The 12214-nt window shown below is 39.5% G+C and overlaps 1 protein-coding gene across 4 annotated transcripts in view; it reads right to left on the reverse strand.

Moving 5' to 3' along the window:
- Rpgr (retinitis pigmentosa GTPase regulator) overlaps nucleotides 1-12214 on the reverse strand; it is a 49287-nt gene that overhangs the window by 11862 nt on the left and 25211 nt on the right. For 2 of the 4 annotated variants that reach the window (XM_036174387.1, XM_036174389.1), the window contains exons 12-13: nucleotides 11551-11648; nucleotides 6775-6840 (exon numbers count right to left, since the gene is read on the reverse strand). In XM_036174387.1, coding sequence (XP_036030280.1) covers nucleotides 6775-6840; nucleotides 11551-11648 — 164 coding nt within the window. Of the gene's footprint in view, nucleotides 1-4489; nucleotides 5351-6774; nucleotides 6841-11550; nucleotides 11649-12214 lie in introns of all 4 variants that reach the window. The other 2 variants (XM_036174390.1, XM_036174388.1) reach the window with 2 other exon arrangements.

Genomic DNA, 12214 nt, shown 5'->3' on the forward strand with positions numbered 1-12214 from the left:
TTTGGAGAAATATATCTTTAGTCTTCCTGCAGTTATGACGGGGTAAAAAGAGGGCTGTGGGAGGTGGATTGTAACCTGCCCTCACTCTGGAGTTCTGACTTGAGGAAGACCACTCATTTTTTGGTGTCAGACACATAAATACTTGATCTAATAGTATGTACCAGGCATTAAACTATATGTTCGGAACTAATCATGCCACATGCCACTGAATTTTCACAATGGAAAGAATTGAAGAAAAGATGGCAGCACCCTCCTTTACTATTGCATTGGTGGGAGAGAGCATATGTCCATGTAAGCTGATCTCTACAGTGAATCCTTACCAATCAAAACACATTTCAGCGCCACTCACCTGGATGGCTGCTATTGAGCAGCCATGATGCTCTGCAGAAATTCTCTGCAGCTTACCTGAAAGTCTTTCTGCCAGAGTCCGCATTAGAAAACTGTAACTCAAGGGATTCTACATATGCAATGCCTCACATTCCCTGCAGTAATAATCAACAAACTAGAGGAAACACTTGACCAATCAGCAGATTTACCATGCCTGTAATCCCAGAACTGGAGGGGTAGAGACAGAAGGGTCAGAAGTTCAAGGCCACCCTTGGTTATGTAATGAATAAAATACTTTCTAAGCAAGCCTGGGCTATGAGAGACCCTGTCTCAAAAATGAAATAAATAAGAAAGAACTAGCTATTGAAATCTATGTAACCAGCTATCAAATCACAGGGGATCAAATGGTCTTATTCTTCACTCTTCTTTTTCTCTAATGATGAGATTTATACATATGGAATAACTTCTACTTATGAAAGCTTATGCTCTTTTATACTCTGTCTCAGTGTATCACTAACCACCACCAATCTCCTATCCATAAGTTTTGGAGGGTATTAGGTCTGCCACATGTATGATTTAATATGTGTTAGCTGAAGACTGGGCACAGAAAGTTAGCATGCTTTTGTTTAGGGCTACTGCTCACTATAACAAGAAATTCACATATTGTTCATTTGTTTGAAGACTGGGTGACTTTTGTGACTAAACGTAAGCCTTATTTTTTTTTTTTAATTGAGGAATAGGGATAGCAGAAATTCTGGTGTGACAAAGCTCTAACAGCTGTTCCTATCACTTAGATCTCCCATTCTAATTCTGTATGTTTCTAGAAAACATGGACAGCTACAAAGGCAAAGAAGCTGGTGTAACTTCCTACAGCTTGAAGGTACACATTGTAAGTGGGGCCCTGAAATGACTACGGAAATGCTCTTTTGACTGTAACTTGTAGGAACTACTAATTCTAAAGGGTGCACCAAGTTTGGAGGCAGGGAAATGCAAAGAAATTGGTAGGAACTGCTGCTCAAAAAGTGGTTATCTCTATCAGTTCAAACAGTGAAGTGTGTGAACTCAAGAACATGACTTCAGTATTGCCGGCTGATTGTCCTCTTGGAAGACCAATGCCTCTCTTTCTGTCTTTATCATAAACAACTGGAGTTTAGATTCTCATCTCCCTGGCATTCTCTTATGAATTTCCTTTATGAACTTCATGTCTGCCATCCCTCTTACTTAATCTTTTAAAATCTATTTTTAAATAATCACCTTTGGTGCACATCCTTTATCATGCTATCAATTCTACTCTACAAGCAATGAATATGGTAGACTTTGGCCAAGGACTGAAGCATCACAGCAATGTAGTCCATTATTCAGAGGAGGCTACCAACTATCTTTGCAGCAAGTTATAATTTACAGATTACTCATTTGATTCTTGTCATTTATCTCATTCTCACAGAGAATCAAATGTATGGAGTTCAACTACATTCACGAAAGTTACCATGAAAGTCTTCCTTGAAAAATGTGTAAGAAATCACTCAAGCCCAAGGTATGGAAAAGGATGAGAAGGGAAATAAATGAAACAGCAGTTAAGACTACACAGTCAAATTAGCTACATTATATAAATCTAGTGGAACCTGGCTTTTCAACAATTCAGTATCTAATGTTAGATAGTTTTTTCTTTCCACAAATAATATTGAGTATATACATTCAATCTTTATTTTACTTGGAACATTCTGATAAGCAACAGATAAACAGAATTACAAAAGTCAATGAAAATACATTGAGGACACATAACACACATGGAGAATGAAAGCTCTGACAGTTGAATTAAAACAGAAATTATTTGAGTTCAGAAATTTACAATTACAAAAGATGAGACATTAAAATTATAACTTTTAAGAGCAGAAAAATGAATTTTAATGCATAATTTTCTTCCTTGAAACATTTAAACTTCTTTAAGTTTTATTTATTATTATGTATATAGTGCTCTGTCTACATGTATGCTGCAGGCCAGAAGAGGACACCAGATCTCATTTTAGATGATTGTGAGCCACCATGTGGTTGTTGGGAATTGAACTCAGGACCTCTGGAAGAGCAGCTAAGTGCTCTTAACCTCTGAGCCATCTCTCCAGCCCAAAACATTTAAACTTCTATGAGCCCCTATATTATGTGTTTAAGTTGACTGTCATTTCATGAGCTATGATGTCCTATGCCTAGGCAGCAATTACAAGAGATCACATCATTAGCCTCAAAGGCCTGAAAAGATCTGTTGCTTTATAGATTTTTATCAAAAGGGACAAAAAAGTAAAGGAAAAATGGTATTCCTTTAAAATAGGAATTTCTCACCTCAGTTATGGTCAATTATCATCAACTCTTAAAAAATATTCTACTGAAAAGGGGTACTTAAATATGCATTGAAAATCAGAAGTTTTGATAGCCCTTAAGCATCTGTACTGTTTTAAAAAGACTGATTTTTATATATGTAGTACTTACAGTATGTTTCTAGTATACAGATCTGTCATTCATGAGGAATATACAATGTTAACTATAAAAAAAACAGCCTTTTAATATTTTCTAGTGGGGAACAGATATGAGTTTAAGAGGAATCAAGACTGTTGTAGCCTTTGATACCTTAGTACAACTGATATCAATTGTTTTTTAATTCTGTGTAAAGGTACCACAGTAGCAAATCAGTTTAATAATCTGTAGTGAGTGTATCTATTATGCATAAGGCATGCAAAATGACTTGACTGCCCATAATCAGGTCAAATTTAGTCTGTTACTTCAATTCCAAATAAAGTGGTAAAACATTATTCCAGAATTTTTTGGAACCTGGGAGTCCATTCTCTAAAAGTTGTTTTGACTTCACTGGCATTTTAGACCTCTGCTCTTTCCCCCTTCTCCCTGGGTTAGTAATCGGCTTTTCCCAATATGTTCCATGTCTGCCATTTTTTATAGAACCTTTTGTTTTACTCACTTTTTGGGACTCTGTTCTGTCTTCCTGACTTTCGTTTCCACCTATCTCCTTGTACCCCCCTTCTCCCCTACCATAAGCTTCTTCTTCCTCCTCACTGTTGACACCACACTTTCCATTTTCTTCTCTTTCTTCCCCCTCTTCCTCTCCTCCTTGTCCCTCTTCTTCCTCATCACCTTCCTCTGCATCCTCTCCTTCCTCCTCTTCTAGTTCCTCCCCCTCCCCTTCCTCCTCTTCTAGTTCCTCTCCCTCCCCTTCCTCCTCTTCTAGTTCCTCTCCCTCCCCTTCCTCCTCTTCTAGTTCCTCTCCCTCCCCTTCCTCCTCTTCTAGTTCCTCTCCCTCCCCTTCCTCCTCTCCCTCCTCCCCTTCTTCCTCTTCCTCCCCTTCTTCCACTCCCTCCTCTTCCCCTTCCTCCTCTCCCTCCTCTTCCCCTTCCTCCTCTCCCTCCTCTTCCCCCTCCCCTTCCTCCTCTCCCTCCTCTTCCCCCTCCCCTTCCTCCTCTCCCTCCTCTTCCCCCTCCCCTTCCTCCTCTCCCTCCCCTTCCTCCTCCCCCTCCTCTTCCCCCTCCCCTTCCTCCTCTCCCTCCCCTTCCTCCTCTCCCTCCTCTTCCCCCTCCCTTTCCTCCTCTCCCTCCCCTTCTTCCTCTTCCTCCCCTTCTTCCACTCCCTCCCCTTCCTCTTTCCCTTCCCCTTCCTTCTCTCCCTCCCCTTCCTCCTCTCCTCCCCCTTCCTCCTTTCCTTCCTTCGACCCTCCTCCCTCATCTTCCTCCCTTCGCTTCACTCCCCTTCCTCTGTCTTTCTCTTTCCTATGTCCTTCCTTGTTTCCCTCCTCCTCCTCCCCACCACTTTGTTCCTCTGATGTATCTTCTCCTCCCTCTTCCCTCCCCTCTTCTGGCTCTTCTTCCTCCTCTTCCTCTTTTTCATTTCCTGCATCCTCTACTTTGCTTTCTTCAATCTCTTGGTTTCCTTCATCCCTCTCCATTTTCTCTCCTCCCATACTCCCCTCCTCCCATCTTTCCTCCTCTTCCAAGTCTTGCTCTTCCAGAACCAAGATGTGCCTTTCTCCTTTCCTCTTACCTGTCCTCCTTTGTTCTTCCAGCACCCTTTGCCATTGTTCTGCTCCTTCTGCACAGTTTTCATCTCTTCCACCCTCAGAGCCATCCTCCATCTCTTCCCCTGACTCTCCCTTAATTTCACTCACCTCTTTGTCTGTACTGGCATCTGACAGGCTTTCTGCTTCCTCCTCCTTTCTTTCTACTTCCAAGTCCACATTTTCCTCTTGTTCCTGAACCACTTGCTCCCCTACTGCACTTCTTTCTGGGTCCTCGGGTCCTTCCTGCTCCTCTGGGATCCCTGACAAATGGTCATGCTGAATATCGTATTTCGCAACCAGTCTGGCTGCCTTGGGCTCACTCTCACTGTCTTGTTCAGCACATTTCCTGCTGTACCATAGGCAGGGCTCAGTCTCCACCTCATCGTCATCTTTCTCATCACTACTAGGTTCTACTGCCTTGGCCTGCTCGCCCTCCTCTGATCTGTCTGGCTGACTCTGCCTTTCGTATTCCATGTAACTGTCTGGTTCTTCTAGCAGTTCTGTTTCGCTGTCCAAGATCAAATTCTGCTCGTCGCTTTTCCTCTCCTGAGCCAGATCTTTATTCTCTTCACTCTCGGAAGTCATGTCTTTATCTTGGAAGTCATCAAAAAGTGCATCTGATTTTGCATTCTCTTCCCCTTCACTGCTATCTTTCACACTTGCTATGTCCAGCACCTCAGTTTTCTTCTCAGAGGCTATTTCTTCCCCACTTTCCTGTTCTAGATCCTCTTCTTGTAAACTCTTTTCATCAGTGTTGACCTGAGGCCCCACCTGCTCTAGGCCATTACCTATTTCCTCCTCTGAAAATGCTCCCATAATCTCGGGGGGTCGTATCATGAAGATCCCTTTTGCTAAATATTGTTTGTATACTGTCCCTTCTTTTACTTTTGACATCTCTTCATATTCATAACTATCATCATTTTCAGTACAAGGTGTACTTTCCATCACTTTCTCAACCATGTCTTGATTCTGCAAAGTTTTTGAAGTAACCATCAAACTATTAGTTGTTGACAAAGCCATCAGAGTTATATAAATCACTCTAAAGATTTTACATTTGCATCTACAAGCTAATAGGTGGTAAAGGCTCACTAATTTAAACTTTATAAAGTGTGATTAATGCTTATAAATTAACAAGCTAATATATAGAAATAGTATAGCAAATATAATCACTTTTACCCACTAAAGTAGGCCTGACAGAGCCTAACAGAAAAGCAGTATGTGAAATATGGACTACATAACCATTTAAAAAGAAGGGGTTCCCATTTCTACTGTTTCCAGGTCTGTTCTTTAGGAAGTTTTGAAATTTGAATCCTAAGGGAGACAGGCCTAACTGCCAGAACTCATTTCTAACTGTATGTGCCTTTCTTTTCCTAGCACCCCAGAAAAGTTCAAGTCTAGCATCTAAGACAAGAGGAAGGAATAAGACAGGAAAGATGGCTGCTGCAGGCAGAGTCTGTCACTGAGGTCATGAACACTCATGAGCCTAGCCAGCCATGTCAAGAGAACAGCTCGCTTGTGTTCAAAGACGTGCTGTCACTCAGCATTCTTCTCACTTTAGAGGGCTGCCTATGTGGTTTTATAATTCAACACGATCTTCCTGCATTTTATGGGATCTGGTTTTATGAATTTTTAACCTAATGATGTAGCAAAGGCAGTAGAAAATAGAAATTAATGATTTCCAAAGCCAAACCTCAAACTAAATTGCTTTATTTTAGCAACTTCTGAATACCTCGTATTTTTATTTCATTGGCCTCTAAAGTCAGGACAAGCAAAATAATAAAGAGCAGGTTTCCATTTATTTAGGGTTGTGGAAACCACAAACTGTTTTTTGCTCCTGATATTTTTACTAACTAAAGTCTCTCTTTCTTACCCATCTATAGCTGCTTACTAATTTCCAAATTTCATTTAAATCCCACTTTATGCTAATACTTCCTTGATAATAAAGTCCAATCCAAATATTATAAAATGATTATCAAAGAGTTTATACTAAAATATCCACAAAATTTTAGAGTTAGAAAGATGTGAATATTATCCAGCAAAGTCTACATAGTGACTCAAAGTCATACACAACCAAAGTACAAGACATATTCTGATAAATAGTAGCCTCTTCCCCAAAGTATGAGGTATGATGACTATCCATTGCTTGGCAGAAAAGAATCATCATAACTTAGGTAAACAAGTGGATGAACAAATCCTAGCAATAAAATTCTATGAGAAAATATATACCAATAAAGGAAACAAAACAGAAGTAATCTACACTGCATTCCTGTCTTTTAAATTTTAATATAAGTGAATGATTACCTTTTTGTCTTCTTTTCAAAAAATTTTCAAAGAAAAATAATTAAAACTGTTCTTACCCACCATAATAATAATAATAACTCTACGTGTTATACCTGTTGTTTTTGAATTGGTGAAAATTCTAATGACTTCTCATTGGAACTCAGGTTCACCACATGTGTCTGAAATAAATAAAAATGTATGTTCTAGATAAAATGGAAAAATTATATATATGAATAATGAGTACAAAGAAGCTCAGACATTAATCTATTTACAACTGCCATAGTAATGATGTCAGGATAGAAAAGCTGCTGAGAACTCCACAAATAGACCCGATACTCAAGATATAGCTTCAAGCAACTCAGTGCTGTCCAGCTTCTCCATATTGGAAGCAAAATGGGAGTCCTTCCTACTTGTTTCCGTGGATGAGTACAGGAGAGTGGCAGAATGTGACACTGGAGTGACAGATGCTTAGAGAGGGCTGGAACTGGGGAGTAGAATTACGAGAAGAGAGGTGCCGAGACCAGTGGCATGGCAGTTGGCACGGGGCAAGAGGAGAGTGGACCAAGGGGTGGTAAGAGTGAATGACAAAACGCCCCAGTGAGCGCCACCAGTGGAGAGTTTGGTACTCAGGGTTTATGGAAGTCCTGGCAGGAGCTAACAGACTTCTGAATTTAGCCTCCATGGGCCTAGATTTAAAAAGCTACAACCACTTATTGATTTACGGCATTCTCACACATGCACAGTGTGTATGTACTTCAGCCCCACTCCCCTTTCTCACCCCACTGTCCCTGCCCCTACAAGGTTTTCCTTCTACTTTCATGCCAGGTTTTTCCTTGTCAGTCAAGATTTCATGCATGAGAGACAAAATGTGGTATCTGTCTTTCTGAGTCTGTGGGCTTATGGTTGCTTTCCTCTGAGCTCTGGCACTAAATACCACTCACCAATCAGCTTTAGAACTATAAGAAATTACACTGTGGGGCTGGGGAAGACACACAATCTAGATAGACAAGAGACTTAAAATCAGCACTGTAAGCTTGTTCTGGAGAATTTCTCTGTATTTCCAAGATTATTCTCAGAGTGCTCTAACTAGGGAGCCATCTTGTGATGGCTAATGTGTAAGTGCTCTGCGAATTAAAGGTTCCTATATTTTCCTATCTTTGCAACCATGTTGTGTAGCAATTTCCTCCTAATTGAAGCATTACATCTTGAAGGGAAGCTCACTAAGACTTATGAAATAAATCACAAGTCTCAAGAAGTCATTGAAACATATAAGACTCACACAGTCACTTTCCAGGTTATATAAGGAGTAAGCACTACTGGTGAGCGGAGGCTCTCTGACCTGCTGAGTTGCCTTCAAGTTCTATAGGAGATTCCAAGGAGGTAATTTTGGGGCAGCATCATACATACTAGGATGAAATTTTCAGTGATAAGATTTTCATAGATGGCCTTGGAGTCATCTATGCACTTGTATTTAACCCCTCACACACATTCCTATAAGTAGCCCACATTGGTTTATCATGTAGGACTTTGGTGGTATTGTTAATTTGGTCTGTTGTTAGTTCCCTATATGGGATGGATGCATGTTTATTCATGTATTCCAAGCAAAAGCTGCACACCAGTTTCCAGGCAATATTGCATGAGTTTGGTAGGCAGCAGCCTAGAGTCAGGTTGGCCTGGGGGAAGAGATTCTGACCCCTACCCCCTGAGAATTCTATGCAGTGGGAAATTAGAATGCAATGCTGAGTGGAAAGGCAGGTGCTTTCCTTGAAAATAGGAGCCTCAGGAATCCAACTTTCAGAAACTAGAGCAAAGAGTTGTGTAAGATTCTACATGATAGCCACCTGTGTGTGCACAGAGAGAGTGGCTTTACTAGACCGATACTGTACACATCATGTCAACACTTACTGATCACTGCCAAATATTCCCCACAAATGTTATAGCAGGAAGTCTAACTGCAATTCAACTCAACACTACAAAATAAGCTGATACCTCAAGGTATACCATAAGGAAAGGGGTGCTAAGTGAGGAGGCCCTCACATAATAGTGTTAGACACATCCATTCCAACAAATGTGTAAATCTCAACATAGAAACATACTATGAAGGCTGTGGCCATTAAACCCTATAGTAAGTTAAAGGCCAGGCAGGACTAAAGAGTAAATTCTAAGACAGAATGGCTACAGAATGAGATGGAATCTCAAAGGCAATCAACAATCAAGCCATGAGAGGAAACACTTGGTTACATTTAATGGCAAATCAATTAGAATAAGAGATTTATCAGCATAACTAAAGAGAATGGAATGAAGATGTATTTCAATTAATATAAAAAAATCTGGCAATCAAGATTATCATATGCTGGCTAGTTTTCTGTCAACTTGACACAAGCTATTGTCGTCATCAGAGAGGAGGGAGCCTCAACTGAGAAAATGCCTCCATAATATTGGGCTGTAGGCAAGCCTGTAGGGCATTTTCTTAATTCGTGTTGATGTTAGAGGGCCCAGTCCATTGTTGATGGTGCCATTCCTGAGCTAGTGATTCTGGATTCTATAAAAAAAAGCAGGCTGAGAAAGATATGAGGAGCAAACCAGTAAGCAGCACCCCTCCATGGCCTCTGTATCATTTCCTGCCTCCAGGTTCCTGCCCTGCTTGAGTTCAGTCCCCATTGCCTTTGATGACAAACTGTTATATGGAACTGTAAGTAAAATGTAAAATAAACCCCTTTACCCCCAGTTGCTTTTGATCATGGTGTTTCATCACAGCAACAACAGTAACCCTAAGACACCTAGCAAAGCTATCTTTCAAAATCAAAGGAGAAATAAAGACCTTCTAAAATAAGTATGAATCAATGTAAGTCATGACTAACAGACCAGCATCACAGAAGACAAAGCAATCCTACACATAGAAAAAAAGGAGAGCACACACAATCATGAAAGCACTGAAAAGAATCCATCTCGCTGTAAGAATAGGCATACATGTCAGAAACAGCTAACCACCACTTCTAGCATGAGAGGAAGACATTCTAAGACAAGAAGAAATAAACAGAGGGTTTTTTTTTTGAAAGAACCAAATCAGTAACATATATGCACCTTTCAATAAATAACTTGAATGTAAATGGTGTTAATTTACCAATTAAAAGACACCAATTGGGTGACTGTATTTAAAAGAAAAGAGCAATATGCTTTATGGAAAAATTGCATCAAAAACATACCGAGAACTGAAAGAGATGGAGATTTATTTCAAAGTGAATGGAATATGAGCATAAGCAGGAATAGCTACACTAATATCTAACAAAATATACTGAAAGCCAAAATTAGAAACCAGGACTGTCACTACATACTGATCAAGGGAACAATTCATGAAAAAAATTAAATATATATATGCACATACATAATATATGTGTGTGTGTGTGTGTGTGTGTGTGTGTGTGTGTGTGTATTCATCAAATACTGAAGCACTCAATTTTATGAAAAAAAAATACAACTATAGATAAAGGGCAAGATAGGCTCCGACACAATAATAGTGGTGACTTCAGTACCATACTCTTATCCAAGCAAACAATCAACACAGTAATGTCACATATATCTCAACAAATATAGAATCCACATTTCTTGACATCAGCATATGAAACTTTTTCCAAAATATACCATATGTAAGACCATAAAGTAAAATTTCCAAAATTCAAAAATATTTTAATTTCTGACCTCTTATCAGAGCACATGGAATACAAAAGAAAATAATAGAAATCGATAGAAAGAAAAACTATAATGCAAACTCAATACACCAGAACCTGTGGGCTACAGAGAAAGCTGTATAAAAAGGGATGTTCATAGCAGTGAGTGCTAAAGGAAAGCAAGCAAACAAAATAGCCAGAGAGATCCTAAAACATAACAATGCATTTCAAGGCCTTCGAAAACACACACAAAGCAGAACCCAATCAGGAGATGGAAAGAAAGAATACACCGTAAAGATCAGCAGGTCAGAAATGAAGTCACTGCAGCACAAAAGATCAATGGAACAAAGAACTACGTCACTGGAGCATAGCTAAAACGGACACCTTCGCTAAACTAACCGAAGGGAAAAAAAGATCCAAATGCACAAATAAGAGACAGAAATGGGACAATGTGGAGAAAAAGGAACACTTCAAACCCTTAGTACAGCCATGATGGAAAACAGTACAAAGGTTCCTCACAAACATAAATACAACTATTCATTATTTAAAAATAACTATTTGAACTGTTATTAAATTACTAATTATTATGTATTTCTAATTATTAAAACTGTTATTTAAAAATAAAATAATCTAATTCGACTAGTCTGGGGTTTATATGTGAGAGAAAAGGGGTGAGCATACAAAAGAAATGCCTGTATAGCCAGGTTTAGTGCAATGAAAGTCATTAGTAAGTTAACGGATTCTGTCAACAGCTGAATGGATAAAGAAAAATTCTCTCCCCCACTCTCTCTCTTTCCCCCACACCCCCACACACAGCCATAAAGAATAATTAACTCATGCCATTTTCAGGAAAATAGATGTAACTGTAGGACACATGCTAAGTAATCTAACATCGACAAAATATTACATGGTTTCTCTCACAAACAGAAACTAAAAAGAAAGATGACCTACAAGTAGAAGGTGGACTGTTAAAGGAAGGGGAGGGGTCAGCAGAGGGGAGTAAGTGTAGGGTAAGAGAGGGTCAAGGGAGGGTACACATGATCTACACTTGACTTATGAAGGTATGGAAATATCACAGTGAAACCCACTAATACTAGTATGTGCTATTAGATATTAACAAAAATCAGCTTTTACACATAAAGTATAAAAAGTATATACACCCAAGTTCATGAGGAACTCAAATTCAAGTAACTCATATCTAAATAGACAGGAAGTAATTACCATATTTAAGACATCAGTAGTTTCACCAAGGTTTTCTGAATCCACTGCTGAAGAATTTTCTGTCTCTGTCTCTTTGTTCATTTTATCTTCAAAATAATCTGAATGAATACAAGCAAAAGCCAGGCTCAGATCGAACAGAAATGAGAAAAGCAAATGAACAAACAAATCATGGGGTGTGATTGAGCCCAAGGCCCTTTACTCTTGTAGTTAGAGATGATGTCATTCCTAGTAGCAGCGCATTTTCAATCTCCTACTGAAAGTTTAATTCTTTGCCAATTATGTAGCAACAACTTCATTCACAAGGACATGCAGATACTATTCCTTTGGAATAGGTATTTCTCAGTGGAACTGTATGTATCAAGAGCCTGAGACGGTCCCAATGACGCACACTCCCCTGGTATTCTTATCCAGGTGTAGCTCCCCATGCATATAGTATGGAGTTGAGTTCTGTGTGTGTGACTGATCAAATAAAGTGGACACAACTGTGACATGACTACAGTTTCTTAGTCCCACACGTGCCTTATTTCTCTCTTTGTGACTCCTTGCTCCATATTGGGAGCAGTTCTATGGAAAAGCCTATATGGCAAGGTCACATGAATGAGCTAGAAGTCCAGTCAAGCTTCCAGATACTAACATCCCATTTAACAGTGCAAGTCTATGAAAG

This window comes from Onychomys torridus, chromosome X, assembly GCF_903995425.1.
Source record: "Onychomys torridus chromosome X, mOncTor1.1, whole genome shotgun sequence".
In the NCBI taxonomy this organism is placed as follows: Eukaryota; Metazoa; Chordata; class Mammalia; order Rodentia; family Cricetidae; genus Onychomys; species Onychomys torridus.